At 42.7% G+C, this 15,243-nt stretch overlaps 1 protein-coding gene across 1 annotated transcript in view; it reads left to right on the top strand.

Annotated features, from left to right (window-relative positions):
- Positions 1 to 15,243, top strand: part of exoc6b (exocyst complex component 6B) — a gene marked incomplete at its 3' end in the record, with an annotated part of 249,105 nt that overhangs the window by 141,777 nt on the left and 92,085 nt on the right. The window contains exons 14-17 of the mRNA XM_084332506.1: positions 1,112 to 1,223; positions 1,668 to 1,802; positions 6,507 to 6,695; positions 8,195 to 8,326. Of these exons, the coding sequence (XP_084188632.1) occupies positions 1,112 to 1,223; positions 1,668 to 1,802; positions 6,507 to 6,695; positions 8,195 to 8,326 (568 nt within the window). The remainder of the gene's footprint in view (positions 1 to 1,111; positions 1,224 to 1,667; positions 1,803 to 6,506; positions 6,696 to 8,194; positions 8,327 to 15,243) is intronic.

The raw sequence follows: 15,243 nt of genomic DNA, 5'->3' as shown, positions 1-15,243 counted from the left end.
CGTTGTAAACGGCCACACACACACACACACACAGACACACACAGACACAGACACAGACACAGACACACACACACACACACACACACACACACACTGACACACACACACACACAGACACACACAGTGTTAGCTGGCAGACAGCACATAGATCACATTAGTTTTCCATCTGGTAGGAGCACAGCGCGGCCACCTACGCTAGTATGGCAACAACACAGCCTGTTGTTTACTGGCTGTTTATATGCTGTGTGTTGATTATGTGGAAGTTCAAGAGTTTGTGTGTGTGTGTGTGTGTACGTGTGTGTGTGTGGTGTGTGTGTGTGTGTGTGTGTGTGTGTGTGTGTGTGTGTGTGTGTGACAGTGCCTGTGTCCAAATGTGTGATATTTGGATGTGTTTGCAGAGTTCACTAGCATACATTGACTGTTATATGACATCTATTTCTCTCTTTATTTTTCTCTCGCTTTCTTTATTTCTCTCTCTCCCCATGTCTCTTTTCTCTCTCTCTCTCTCTCTCTCTCTCTCTCTCTCTCTCTCTCTCTCTCTCTCTCTCTCTCTCTCTTCTCTCTCTCTCTCTCTCTCTCTCTCTCTCTCTCTCTCTTTCTCTTTCTCTTTCTCTCTGTCTCTCACTCTCTCTATCCCACGCTTTCTTTCTCTCTTGCTCTCTTTCAGTGTTGTTTTTGTCCACTCAGCACTTTCAATACTTCAGGAATTATCCCCCTCAGAATCGATGGAACGTTTTTTTAGAATTCCTCCGCTTTTGGAATGAGTTTGGAGAGTTTGGAATTCCTGCCCCCCACTTTGGAACATTGTGTGTGTGTGTGTGTGTGTGTGTGTGTGTGTGTGTGTGTGTGTGTGTGTGTGTGTGTGTGTGTGTGTGTGTGTGTGTGTGTGTGTGTGTGTGTGTGTGTGTGTGTGTGTGTGTGTGTGTGTGTGTGTGTGTGTGTGTGTCTCTCTCTCGCTGTGTGTCTCTGTGTGTGTCTCTCTCTGTGTGTCTCTCTCTCTCTCTGTGTCTCTCTGTGTGTGTCTCTCTGTGTGTCTCTCTCTCTCTCTGTGTGTCTCTCTGTGTGTGTGTGTGTCTCTCTGTGTGTGTGTCTCTCTGTGTGTGTTATGTAGCTCTACAGAGGTGGATGATATGATCCGTAAGTCGACCAACCTGCTGCTGACCAGAACACTGAGCCACTGTCTGCATTACGCCATCAAGAAGAAGAACGTGGGGCTAGCTGAGGTACTGTATCTGTGTCTATATCTATATCTGTGTATGTGTCTGTATCTATATCTATATCTGTATCTGTGTCTGTATCTATATCTATATCTATATCTGTGTCTGTATCTATATCTATATCTGTGTCTGTGTCTGTATCTGTATCTGTATCTGTATCTGTGTCTATCTATATCTATATCTATATCTATATCTATATCTATATCTGTGTCTGTGTCTGTGTCTATATCTGTATCTGTCTATATCTATATCTGCGTATGCGTCTGTCTATCTGTTAGGGCTGGGTATTGAAAATTAGAATAAAGAAAGACCGAAAGAAAGAAACATTTAAAGAACAAGATATAATAAATTGTAACGGAGGAGTATGACACTTTGCCAATATACCACTGTCTTTATTATACCACTGTCTTTATTACCAAGAGCACGTTTGATTTGTGTGTCTGTGTCCAGTTGGTCCAGGTGATCATTAACACCACCCACCTGGAGCAGGCCTGCCAGTACCTGGAGGAGTTCATATCAAACATCACTAATGTCCCCCCTGACACCGTCAACGCTACCAAGCTGTATGGAACCTCCACCTTTAAGGTACACATCTATATCTATCCTATCTATCTATAATCTATATCTCTCTCGCGCTCCTTCTCTCTCAGGGAGGATGTTTTAATCGGTGATAAAATCAGTATTTTTGTCCTCGGCCGAAGAACCAAGACCATTGAATTTGATGAGGAGCAGGATTCAACCTTAAAGGGACAGGTTTTCACACATTAACTTAGTTCGACAGTTATTGAGACTTTATTAGTTTGCATATGTCCTCCAGTGATGTCATTGGAGGACACTGAATCCATGTACGCGTTCATTACAGCTCCATGGAATAATGGAGGTGAGATTATATTTATTTATTTATAAGGAACCATGTACAATATTAAACATAAATGTTGCCATTTGATGTATTTTATCAGATTTATTTCCACTGGTTGTCCTGTGCAATAGGGATTGGTATTTATCCATCAGTCAGTGATGTCAGATGGCCTCTTTTTTTATTTTATTTGATAGTACCTCCAAGGTGAATGTGCTCTTACATCACAGATTGAGGTGTGGCAGTGTGTACAGCAGGGTGAGAATATCAACCACTAAAGAAGCCAGGTCTCGTGTTTTATTAGCAGTGTTTTCTTACTCTTTAATATTACCTTTATTAATCGCCAAATTCTGACTGTTGGTCAGACGTGGTCACTTGTCCGAAACCAATGCTTGTTGGCCTTGTAACCAGAGATTGGAAGCACGTAATAGGTTGAGTCAGGTGTCTAATAGAACGCCGGCCATTTTAGCTTTCCAACGATGTGTAATCTTTATCCGCAAAAATACAGCGCTAGGCCGACAGACGAGGGCAAAGTGCCGCGAAGTGTACGTATACGGGCCGTCGGACGTTAACAGGTTAAAAGCTGTCGGAATGACAAAATCTCCATTAATTTGGAGTAGCAAACGTCCCTCCATGATAAGACTGTTTCCATTAGGGATGGGCATGAGTAACGTTTGACCAGATGGAGTACCAGCATGAATGACTTGAGTAGTACTCGAGTAGTGAGTTATTCAAAATCTGTTTTTAGAACACATAAAGAGCATGGCACAACTTCAGCAGTGTCCATATCAATAGTCTATGAACGCTACAAAAAGTGGGTGATATGTAGGGATGCACCGAAATTTCGGCCACCGAAAGTTTTCGGCCGAAAATGGCAAAAAATTGCCTTTCGGCTTTTGGCCGAAAGAGTTTTTTCACCGAAAATATATCACCGAAACAGAAACAACCTGTAACCTAACGCGTGTTGATGTGATGATGTTGCGCTGTCGGGAGTCGCGCTGTTTCTATGTAAACTCTGCGCGCAACGCGTCCAATGCATCTTTAACATGCTTTTATATCCTTATTTACTATATGCCCGTCGCGGTTAATCAGAGTGATCTAATATGCATATTATTCAGAGCGAGAGGGGGGGGATTGTGTTTCTCACATTGACGCTGTCTGTCTGTCGTGCGTCTACTGTGCCAAAGTCAAGAGAGCACATCATCTGGGGACTAGAAAGATGCGCTCAGTAGAGCACAGATGTCCGCTGCGGCAGCCAGAGAAAAGATGGAATTAATGTACTGTATGCATTCAGAAGTGCTGAATAAATGTGTTATGGACCCATAATAGTGATTATTTATTATTTAAGTTAAGTTTTGCCATAATCATATATTTTTCCATAATCATAATGTTCCACAACATTGGTAAAAAAAAATCTATTCTATGAATCATTTTCGGCTTTCGGTTTTCGGCCAACTGTTTTCTATTTTCGGTATCGGTTTCGACCAAGAATTTCCCATTCGGTGCATCCCTAGTGATATGTTGTTGGCACAATCTAGAAATGCACAAACATGAACCGCTGTTTTAGCTAGCTGTTTTTATCTGTTTTAGCTAGCTGTTTTTACCTGTTTTAGCTAGCTGTTTTTATCTGTTTTAGCTAGCTGTTTTTTACCTGTTTTAGCTAGCTGTTTTTACCTGTTTTAGCTAGCTGTTTTTATCTGTTTTAGCTAGCTGTTTTTATCTGTTTTCGCTAGCTGTTTTTACCTGTTTTAGCTAGCTGTTTTTACCTGTTTTAGCTAGCTGTTTTTACCTGTTTTAGCTAGCTGTTTTTACCTGTTTTAGCTAGCTGTTTTTATCTGTTTTAGCTAGCTGTTTTTACCTGTTTTAGCTAGCTGTTTTTACCTGTTTTAGCTAGCTGTTTTTACCTGTTTTAGCTAGCTGTTTTACCTGTTTTAGCTAGCTGTTTTTACCTGTTTTAGCTAGCTGTTTTTACCTGTTTTAGCTAGCTGTTTTTACCTGTTTTAGCTAGCTGTTTTTACCTGTTTTAGCTAGCTGTTTTTACCTGTTTTAGCTAGTTGTTTTTACCCGTTTTAGCTAGTTGTTTTTACCCGTTTTAGCTAGCTGTTTTTACCTGTTTTAGCTAGCTGTTTTTACCTGTTTTAGCTAGCTGTTTTTACCTGTTTTAACTAGCTGTTTTTGCTTGTTTTAGCTAGCTGTTTTTACCTGTTTTAGCTAGCTGTTTTACCTGTTTTAGCTAGCTGTTTTTACCTGTTTTAGCTAGCTGTTTTTACCTGTTTTAGCTAGCTGTTTTTACCTGATTTAGCTAGCTGTTTTTATCTGTTTTAGCTAGCTGTTTTTACCTGTTTTAGCTAGCTGTTTTTACCTGTTTTAGCTAGCTGTTTTTACCTGTTTTAGCTAGCTGTTTTTACCTGTTTTAGCTAGCTGTTTTTACCTGTTTTAGCTATCTGTTTTTACCTGTTTTAGCTATCTGTTTTTATCTGTTTTAGCTAGCTGTTTTTATCTGTTTTAGCTAGCTGTTTTTATCTGTTTTAGCTAGCTGTTTTTACCTGTTTTAGCTAGCTGTTTTTATCTGTTTTAGCTAGCTGTTTTTACCTGTTTTAGCTAGCTGTTTTTATCTGTTTTAGCTAGCTGTTTTTAATCTGTTTTAGCTAGCTGTTTTTTTATCTGTTTTAGCTAGCTGTTTTTATCTGTTTTAGCCAGTGTTGGCAAGTTACTTTAAAAAAGTAACTAGTTACAGTTACTAGTTACTTCTTCCAAAAAGTTACTAAATTACTTACTCAATTACAAATTATAAAAGTAACTAGTTACTTCAGAAAGTAACTATTGCGTTACTTTCAAGATTTTTTTTACATAAACAACATACACAAATCTAAACTATTTTAATGTTGCTGTGGGACAAAGTGAGACTAGCCTCCAATCAAATGCCATGTATGTAAATATTATAATTACTATGTTTATATAGTGGATCATACAAATACAAACAGAATAGATGTTTTGGAACTTTTGATATGTATTGCCCCTCAACAGGCCACAACTGGGCAACGTTAAATTATGCTTGTTAAGCACTATACCAAAAATAAATAACAAATATATACTGATTGATTGAACATTTTAATTAACAGATTGCAGAATGGGTACAGTACAGTACAGCTCAATACATACAATTGTTAAGGGGATGCAGACCAGAGAAAGTTTCGTCTTGTTTACATCAGGGTCCCCCATTTTCAATTCATGACATTTATGACGAAAGTCTTTCTCTGGTCTGCATCCCCTTAACAATTGTATGTATTGAGCTGTACTGTACTGTACCCATTCTGCAATCTGTTAATAAACTTTTCAATCAATCAATCAATGACATACACAACATACAGATATAAGAATCGAATCGAATCATCTAAACTAATCTAATCATGACATTTAAGACATGCATGACATGAGCACCTGAAGCCTGTGCTATTAAACCAGGAAGTGCAGCACTGTTGATAAGGCTGTCAGCACTGCAGTAGAGCCACTCAGTGCCCTGCGCTGCAAAGAGTGAACACAAAACGCTCATGGACCCGCGGTCTCATGTTGACTGAGTCGCTTGTGTTGTTCGTTGGATTCGTTTTGGATTATTTGGGCTCAAAACGTACACTACACGGACCGCGGTCTCATGCTGACTGATCTGTGATCGCTTGTCTTGTCGCGCTGTGTGTCAGACTCTGGATGCTTTAGACACCCGCCCACCTCCACCTCTGATTGGCTTACCATGACATTTTATTCAACCCAATCGTCAGCATGTATGCTTGGCTCGCGCACTGCCCACTAAACAAGGAAGAACATATTATTGCCTCTCGGCGCAGAGATCTGTCTGATGAAAAAACAGGTTCATTCATAGTAACGTGCCGCATTTTCTTGCAGTAACGGTAACGGCGTTATTAAGATTGGAAAAACTAACGCCGTTACTTATAGCGCCGTTATTCCCATCACTGGTTTTAGCTAGCTGTTTTTATCTGTTTTAGCTAGCTGTTTTTTATCTGTTTTAGCTAGCTGTTTTTATCTGTTTTAGCTAGCTGTTTTTATCTGTTTTAGCTAGCTGTTTTTACCTGTTTTAGCTAGCTGTTTTGATCTGTTTTAGCTAGCTGTTTTGATCTGTTTTAGCTAGCTGTTTTTATCTGTTTTAGCTAGCTGTTTTTATCTGTTTTAGCTAGCTGTATTCCAACACAAAACAAACCTTTTGCGATAACTCTTCTTTAACTCTCACATTTCAGAGCGAGATTTCCTTTTCAGTGGCAAAAACCTTTAATGGACGTACTTGATAGCCCAAAAAAAACTAAAACAAGTTCCCTCAAAAACCACTCGGTCTGTTGAAACGGCGAGTACATAATAGATTACTCATGCCCATCCCTAGTTTCCATAGCAACGTAATATTGAATTCTCCGTTCTCCCTTCAGGATGCCCGCCACGCAGCGGAGGCCGAGATCTACATCAATCTGAACGCGAAGATTGACCAGTTCCTGCAGCTGGTGGATTATGATTGGACAACGACGGTGCAGGGGGGCGGGGCCATGTTTCCCAGTGACTACCTGACGGACCTCATAGCCTTCCTGCGGAGCACCTTCTCGGTGTTCACCAACCTGCCTGTTAGTACACACACACACACACGCGCACACACACACACACGCACACACGCACACATGCACACACACACACACCAATGCGCTGTCGTGCCCCCTGCGTCACATTCTCACGCCGGTCCCACAGTGTGTGCTCTTCATGCACTGTGTTTGGCCCTCTGCGCTATCCGTAGTCTCCGTGGTGAACTGGGTAGGTTTGCCTGCTGGAGATGGAACCCGGGGCGCCACGTTGGTAGGAGAGTGTTTTCTTTTACCTTGACTTGCTTTTCCAACAGCTTTATCGTGAACATAACCCTAACCTTAACCATCACCGTGACCTTAACCATCACCGTGACCTTAACCATCACCGTGACCTTAACCATCACCGTGACCTTAACCATCACCGTGACCTTAACCATCACCGTGACCTTAACCATCACCGTGACCTTAACCATCACCGTGACCTTAACCATCACCGTGACCTTAACCATCACCGTGCCCTTACCCCTAACCTTAACCATCACCGTGACATTACCCCTAACCTTAACCATCACCGTGACATTACCCCTAACCTTAACCATTGGCCTAAAGCTAATTTAAACCCTTTCATGTGTCTCTAATGGGATCCTTTAATAAACATAAACATAGTGTAGGGGTAGTGTGTGTGTGTGTGTGTGTGTGTGTGTGTGTGTGTAGATCACTTAGGGCTGGGCGATATGGCCAAAAACATTATCGCGATAAAATTATAAAATTATTTTCATATAACTCGATATCGATAATTATCGTCGATATAATGTCTGTCAAGTTTAATTAACTTCTTATGCCCGGCGCCGATGGACGGGCTATTAATAGACTTGTTTTGCTGCTGCGAATGTCTCGAGTTGATGTCGTCATCAGTCCGCGCACGTTAGCAGTTAGCCGGAGCAAGCGGTGTATCCCATCACAATGTACTAAATATGACCCTAAAATACTCCGTTCCGCCCCAATACATTGCAACGACGTCCACCGCATACCCCACACTACTCTAAGCGTGGCCTCAGAATTCACGCCACACACCCACTCGGCACGTAAACTATAAAATAGCGCCGTGCAAGCTAATTATCCTAGCCAGCCTTGTTTACAATATACTAAATATCACCCTAAAATAATCTGTTCCGCCCCAATACATTGCCACAACGTCCACCGTATACCCCACACTACTATAACCGTGGCCTCAGAATTCACGCCACACACCCACTCGGCACGTAAACTATAAAATAGCGCCGTGCAAGCTAATTATCCTAGCCAGCCTTGTTTACTACTTGAGTCCTACCTCTCTACCCAGAGGTGCAGCGCGGGTCTCCTTCCGCTGTCGGCCATCTCCTTCACTGATTGGTTGTTAGTGCGTGTGCTCATATCCAAGCTTGGAAAATCGATATATCGAAACTTTGCGACCACGTTTCATGTTTATTTCGAGGAAATAATTTATCGCGATAGTTATCGTTTTATCGCCCAGCCCTAAGATCACTCTCCTACTATGGCTTCAGGCTCTGGTCGCACCAGTGTCTCTGGGTGAAGCGGTGGCTGCTGGTACCTTCACGCCGCCCGTCTCTTCACGCACCATGACACCTCACCTGGCGCTGACCAGCTGCTGCAGGGGACTGGCGGGGGCGCAGCACGTGTGTTATATCAGTTGAGGTGTCAGTTATACTACATCGTTAGCATCAGCTAACATGCATCTCGTCAGGGCCCCAGACTTACACACCAAGCCAGGCCATTGACTCTATAGCCCTGCGGTAACATGTACTCACTGACTTACACAATAACACACGCACGCACGCACATTGCTATTGTACATGTATAATGTGTATGGGACAAATAAACGTCGACTTTGACACACACACAAACACACGCTATTGTACATGTATAATGTGTATGGGACAAATAGATTTCGACTTTGATACACACACAACCACACACACACACACACACACACACACAAACACATATAATCCATGTTCCTTTTTCTTGACCCTCGTAATTATGATCTTAAACACATGACCTCATAAGAACACATACTCTCCACATCACACAGACACACACGCACACACACACGCACACACACACAGGTGATCCAGGGGGAGGCTGTAAGGCGATCAGGCCACATAGTCACTATATCTCCCTCCACTTGTTGACATGTAAACACACACTCTCAAAAGTCTGCTTCAAAACATCACCATGACAACATGCACATTCTCTAAATGGACCCAAAGTTTACTTCGTTTTGCAGAGTTTACTAATACAATAAACCTGGACCCAAGCTGTTTCCCTAGCAACAGAATTCTACTGAAAAAGGTCTAAGGCCCCATACATAACATGTGCACACCATATGATACGGTACACACACACACAGACACACAGTTCTTATTAGGGGTGGGGGAAAAAATCGATACGTAGTAGTATCGCGATACTTTGCGTGGCGATACTGTATCGATACAGGGACGCCAAGTATCGATATTTAATTATTCATAAAAAAGAAAAAGAAAAGAAAAAGAAAAGAAAAGAAAATTGTATAAGGAAGTTGCATTGTTCATTTCAATACCTGTAATAGTACAGTAGTCCACACACACACATGTGCATTCAGTTAAGTTGGAATATGACTGTAATACAAACAGTTCAGTTTGTCAGGTACATGCAACACAGATTACAGTGTTTACTTGATCTGTCTGCTTGAGAAAATACCATGTTCTGCAATAAAAATGATTGAAGTGAGATGAACAGACTGAACTTTATTTTATTAGATAAAACATGTTGACAAAGTTTTACTTTGCAGTTGAAAAAGGTAATAACATAAATGTGGAAGAAAAGAAAAATATCGCAATATTAATATCGCAATACCCGGCGTAGTACCCCTAGTTCTTATGGTCCTCACAAGTATAGTGATACAAGTATATACACACACAATCATGCAATCAGACCTCTCACATCGCAAACGCATAGCATTTCATACCCCACATATGTACACACGCGCGCACACACACATGCGCGCGCACATGCACACACCCCTGATCCATGGGGCAGTTTAAGGCGATCACAGTTTAAGGCCACACACTCAGTGAGGGGACTAAGTGTTATCCAGCCCTGGTAAGAAGCTTTCTGTCTGGCCCCTAGTACCCCTGACCCTGAGACACACACACACACACACACACACACACACACACACACACACACACACACGCACACGCACACGCACACACCTACACACACCTACACACCTACACACACACCTACACACACGCACGCGCTAAGCAGATCAGTTGCTATGGATCTAAATAGCTGGGTGGTATGACCCCATGGTCTAAAGGGTCACCATAGAGTACATTCACATTGCATATGTCGGCCACTTTACCACAGCGACTTTACAATGAGCTTAACAGTAGGGTGAGCTCATGTTCTAGTGTTCAGAACACCACTAAGAGTGAATGGATATACCCGGTCAATAGTTTGAGAATAATAAACCAGCACAATAAGTTGAGTGGTAAACACCGTGGTCCTGTGGATGAAGTCCATGATGACTGTGGGAAAGATACATACATCATGTTTATAATCTTTGGTACAGATGTAGCTTAGAGATCTGAAGCCCAACTCGGTTATGAACACGTCACAACAGAACAGACACACGTCGGGTCAGAGCAGAACGGAACAGAACTATATAAAAACAGAGTAGAACAGAAAATAACTATATAAAAACAGTAGAACAGAACTGTATACAAACAGAACAGAAGTGGATAAAAAAAAACAGCAGAACAGAACAGAAGTGGATAAAACAGTAGAACAGAACAGAAGTGGATAAAACAGTAGAACAGAACAGAAGTGGATAAAACAGTAGAACAGAACAGAAGTGGATAAAACAGTAGAACAGAACAGAAGTGGATAAAACAGAACAGAACAGAAGTGGATAAAACAGTAGAACAGAACAGAAGTGGATAAAACAGTAGAACAGAACAGAAGTGGATAAAACGGCAGAACAGAACGGAACAGAAATAGAGGTTTAAACCACAGACCATTTGAGACCACAGACCATTTGAGGTGAAGGACTGAGAGAGAAACAGACAGTCAGGACAAAAAGATTGTTTCACACGTCTTGACTTGGAGAGAAACAGACAGTCAGGACAAAATGATTGTTTCACACGTCTGACTGCAATTCCATCTGTAGCAGAGATCATGTAACAAGCAACACACAAACACTCCGTCACACACAGATCGTAAAGTACCGACCTGCCACCGACATGCACCGAGTGAAAGGTCACCATGAAACGGCAACATTCCTGTGTGTGTGTGTGTGTGTGTGTGTGTGTGTGTGTGTGTGTGTGTGTGTGTGTGTGTGTGTGTGTGTGTGTGTGTGTGTGTGTGTGTGTGTGTGTGTGTGTGTGTGTGTGTGTGTGTGTGTGTGTGTGTGTGTGTGTGTGTGTGTGTGTGTGTGTGTGTGTGTGTGTGTGTGTGTGTGTGTGTGTGTGTGTGTGTGTGATATTGTTATAGAGGGTCTAACTTTCTTGTCTCTTGTTGTTGGAGTAATAGTAAGAGGAGGAATAATATTAGTAGTATGAGGGGTAGTAGTAAGAGTATCAGCTTATTATTTTTAATAATAATATAATGGGATTATGAGTAATAGTAGTAATATTAGTAGTAGGACGGGTAGTAGGAGGAATAATATTAGTAGTATGAGGGGTAGTAGTAAGAGTAGTAGGATTATCAGCTTATTATTTTTAATAATATAATGGTTCTCGAGCCCTAACGGCACATGGGGCAGGAGCCTATCTCCTGTTTCCGTAGCGTGAGGCAGCTTGATGTACAAGTACACCCCTTGGACATGACTCTAGTATGTCGCAAGGACTTCCCCCCCAAACCAACCCTTGATGCTGAGTGTCAAGCAGGGAGGCTATGGGTACCATTTTTAAATAGTCTTTGGTATGACTCGGCCGGGGCTTGAACTCCCAACCTCCCGAACTCAGGGCGGACACTCTACCCACGAGGCCACTGAGCCGGTAGTGCAGGCAGCTCACTAAAACTCACCATGACTGAAGATACTGTCCACCAGGGTGCAGGCAGCTCACTAAAAACTCACCATGGCTGAAGATACTGTCCACCAGGGTGCAGGCAGCTCACTAAAACTCACCATGACTGAAGGATACTGTCCACCAGGGTGCAGGCAGCTCACTAAAACTCACCATGACTGAAGATACTGTCCACCAGGGTGCAGGCAGCTCACTAAAACTCACCATGACTGAAGGATACTGTCCACCAGGGTGCAGGCAGCTCACTAAAACTCACCATGACTGAAGATACTGTCCACCGGGGTGCAGGCAGCTCACTAAAACTCACCATGGCTGAAGATACTGTCCACCAGGGTGCAGGCAGCTCACTAAAACTCACCATGACTGAAGGATACTGTCCACCAGGGTGCAGGCAGCGCACTAAAACTCACCATGACTGAAGATACTGTCCACCGGGGTGCAGGCAGCTCACTAAAACTCACCATGACTGAAGATACTGTCCACCAGGGTGCAGGCAGCTCACTAAAACTCACCATGACTGAAGATACTGTCCACCAGGGTGCATGCAGCTCACTAAAACTCACCATGGCTGAAGATACTGTCCACCAGGGTGCAGGCAGCTCACTAAAACTCACCATGACTGAAGGATACTGTCCACCAGGGTGCAGGCAGCTCACTAAAACTCACCATGACTGAAGATACTGTCCACCAGGGTGCAGGCAGCTCACTAAAACTCACCATGACTGAAGGATACTGTCCACCAGGGTGCAGGCAGCTCACTAAAACTCACCATGACTGAAGATACTGTCCACCGGGGTGCAGGCAGCTCACTAAAACTCACCATGGCTGAAGATACTGTCCACCAGGGTGCAGGCAGCTCACTAAAACTCACCATGACTGAAGGATACTGTCCACCAGGGTGCAGGCAGCTCACTAAAACTCACCATGACTGAAGATACTGTCCACCGGGGTGCAGGCAGCTCACTAAAACTCACCATGACTGAAGATACTGTCCACCAGGGTGCAGGCAGCTCACTAAAACTCACCATGACTGAAGATACTGTCCACCAGGGTGCAGGCAGCTCACTAAAACTCACCATGACTGAAGATACTGTCCACCACGGTGCAGGCAGCTCACTAAAACTCACCATGACTGAAGATACTGTCCACCAGGGTGCAGGCAGCTCACTAAAACTCACCATGACTGAAGATACTGTCCGGGGTGCAGCCAGCTCACTAAAACTCACCATGACTGAAGATACTGTCCGGGGTGCAGGCAGCTCACTAAAACTCACCATGACTGAAGATACTGTCCGGGGTGCAGGCAGCTCACTAAAACTCACCATGACTGAAGATACTGTCCATGCTGTAGTGGAAAATGTATAGTTTCTATATCGTATGAGATCATAGTTACATCGTTGCTATTAGGGCTGGGCGATATGACCAAAAACGTTATCGCGATAAAATTATAAAATTATTTTCATATAATTCGATATCGATAATTATCGTCGATATAATGTCTGTCAAGTTTAATTAACTTCTAATATGCTGCTGCGAATGTCTCAAGTCGAGTTGATGTCGTCATCAGTCCTCGCACGTTAGCAGTTAGCCGACAAGCGGAGTATCTCATGACAATAAATATGACACTAAAATACTCTCTTCCGCCACAATATATTGAAACGACGTCCACTCCCACACTACTATAAACGTGGCCTCAGAATTCAAAACACACACATACTCGGCACGTAAATATATAAAACAGTGCTGTGCAAGCTAGTTAACCTAGCCAGCCTGTTGCTTCTACGCGGTGTATTCCATGACAATGTGCTAAATATCACACTAAAATACTCTCTTCCGCCACAATATATTGAAACGACTACCACTGTATACCCCCACTACTATAAACGTGGCCTCAGAATTCACCACACACACATACTCGGCACGTAAATATATAAAACAACGCCGTGCAAGCTAATTAGCCTAGCAAGCCTTGTTGTTGAGTGAGTCCTACCGCTCTGGGTCTCCTTCCGGGTCTCCGTCGATCTCGGCCATCTCCTTCACTGATTGGTTGTTAGCTGTTGTGCGTAGCACGTCATCACGTAAGGTTGGTTGTTGTTAGTGAGTGTGCTGAGCCGAGGCTGAACGGAGCCAAGCTTGGAAAATCGATATATCGAAACTTTGCGACCACGTTTCATGTTTATTTCGAGGAAATAATTTATCGCGATAGTTATCGTTATCGTTTTATCGCCCAGCCCTAGTTGCTATCGATCTCAGCCTCCCACAGAACTCGGTAATATATTAACTTTAACAGGCCTCTGTGGAGGGCTGTGTTTGTCTGCACCAAACAAAGGCATAATGACATATCCTGTGCAGAAGCATTTAGGTCATGATCGTATGATGTTTGAGGGAAGGATACGCCGTCATGTTGTCATGTGATCAGCTGTTCTGGAATGTCTATAAAATGTCAATATAAGGGGAGGGCTCGGTCTCTCTTTTCCCCTCCTGCCGGCCGGCCCTCCTATCTATCTTATCTATCCATCTATCCATCTATCCATCCATCCATCCATCCATCCATCTATCCATCTATCCATCTATCCATCTATCCATCTATCTATCCATCTATCCATCTATCCATCTATCCATCTATCCATCTATCCATCTATCCATCTATCCATCTATCCATCTATCCATCTATCCATCTATCCATCTATCTATCTATCTATCTATCTATCTATCTATCTATCTATCTATCTATCTATCTATCTATCTATCTATTCTGTTGTCTTGAACTCCAATGCTTAAGTTGAATAAACTTCTGTCAATAATAATTAAGACCAGCCTCGTCTGCTTTCCTTAAGAAGCCCATTCTCCTTCAATGCCTTAACACTTTGGGAGCCAGCCGCGTTTTCCTTTTTACCCCCTTGAATGCCCACATCCACTCCAATGTTAACGTTAATATCGCCTAATCTATGTTTTAAATTATGGCTATGTGTCTAATCTGCCCGTCGCTTATCAAAGACTCATTTTCCAGTCAACATTGTCATGGCAGATTGTTTTTTTATCACTAGTTTTCATGGAAAAAACAACACATTCTATGATAATCGCCTTTTACTGGAATATTCTAGAATGTTGTCATTTTTCGGCCTATTTATGAATAGTTTTCAAATAAACGCTAGATGATCGATAGTATATGTGTACGCATGCACGCTTGTGCCGCCAGTTGAAAATCGATTCTCCTATTTCCTGATCGCAAGCACAGTCAAACAGCCTATCACCATAATCACATAAAAGCTTATATATCCGTGAAAACGGGTCTGATTATCCTAATACTGATAACATAGATTCCTTACCTGAGATCAGATGGTATCCAAATGGATTATTCCAATTCCTGATAGCCATTCGGAAAAATCGTTCATTTGATTGATCCATCGTGTATACAGTAAAACACTTATTCCCCGCGGCTCTTCAGGCTCTGGAGTGAAGCCGGTCGATGCCGGCTGCGTGAGTGAGACGTAAAATGTGGAGTCAGGATTTCTTTTTCC

This window comes from Notolepis coatsorum (assembly GCF_963971535.1).
Source record: "Notolepis coatsorum genome assembly, chromosome: 1".
NCBI lineage: Eukaryota > Metazoa > Chordata > Actinopteri > Aulopiformes > Paralepididae > Notolepis > Notolepis coatsorum.
The sequence above is the reverse complement of the archived record's forward strand: the minus strand, read 5'-3'. Positions and strand labels throughout refer to the sequence as shown.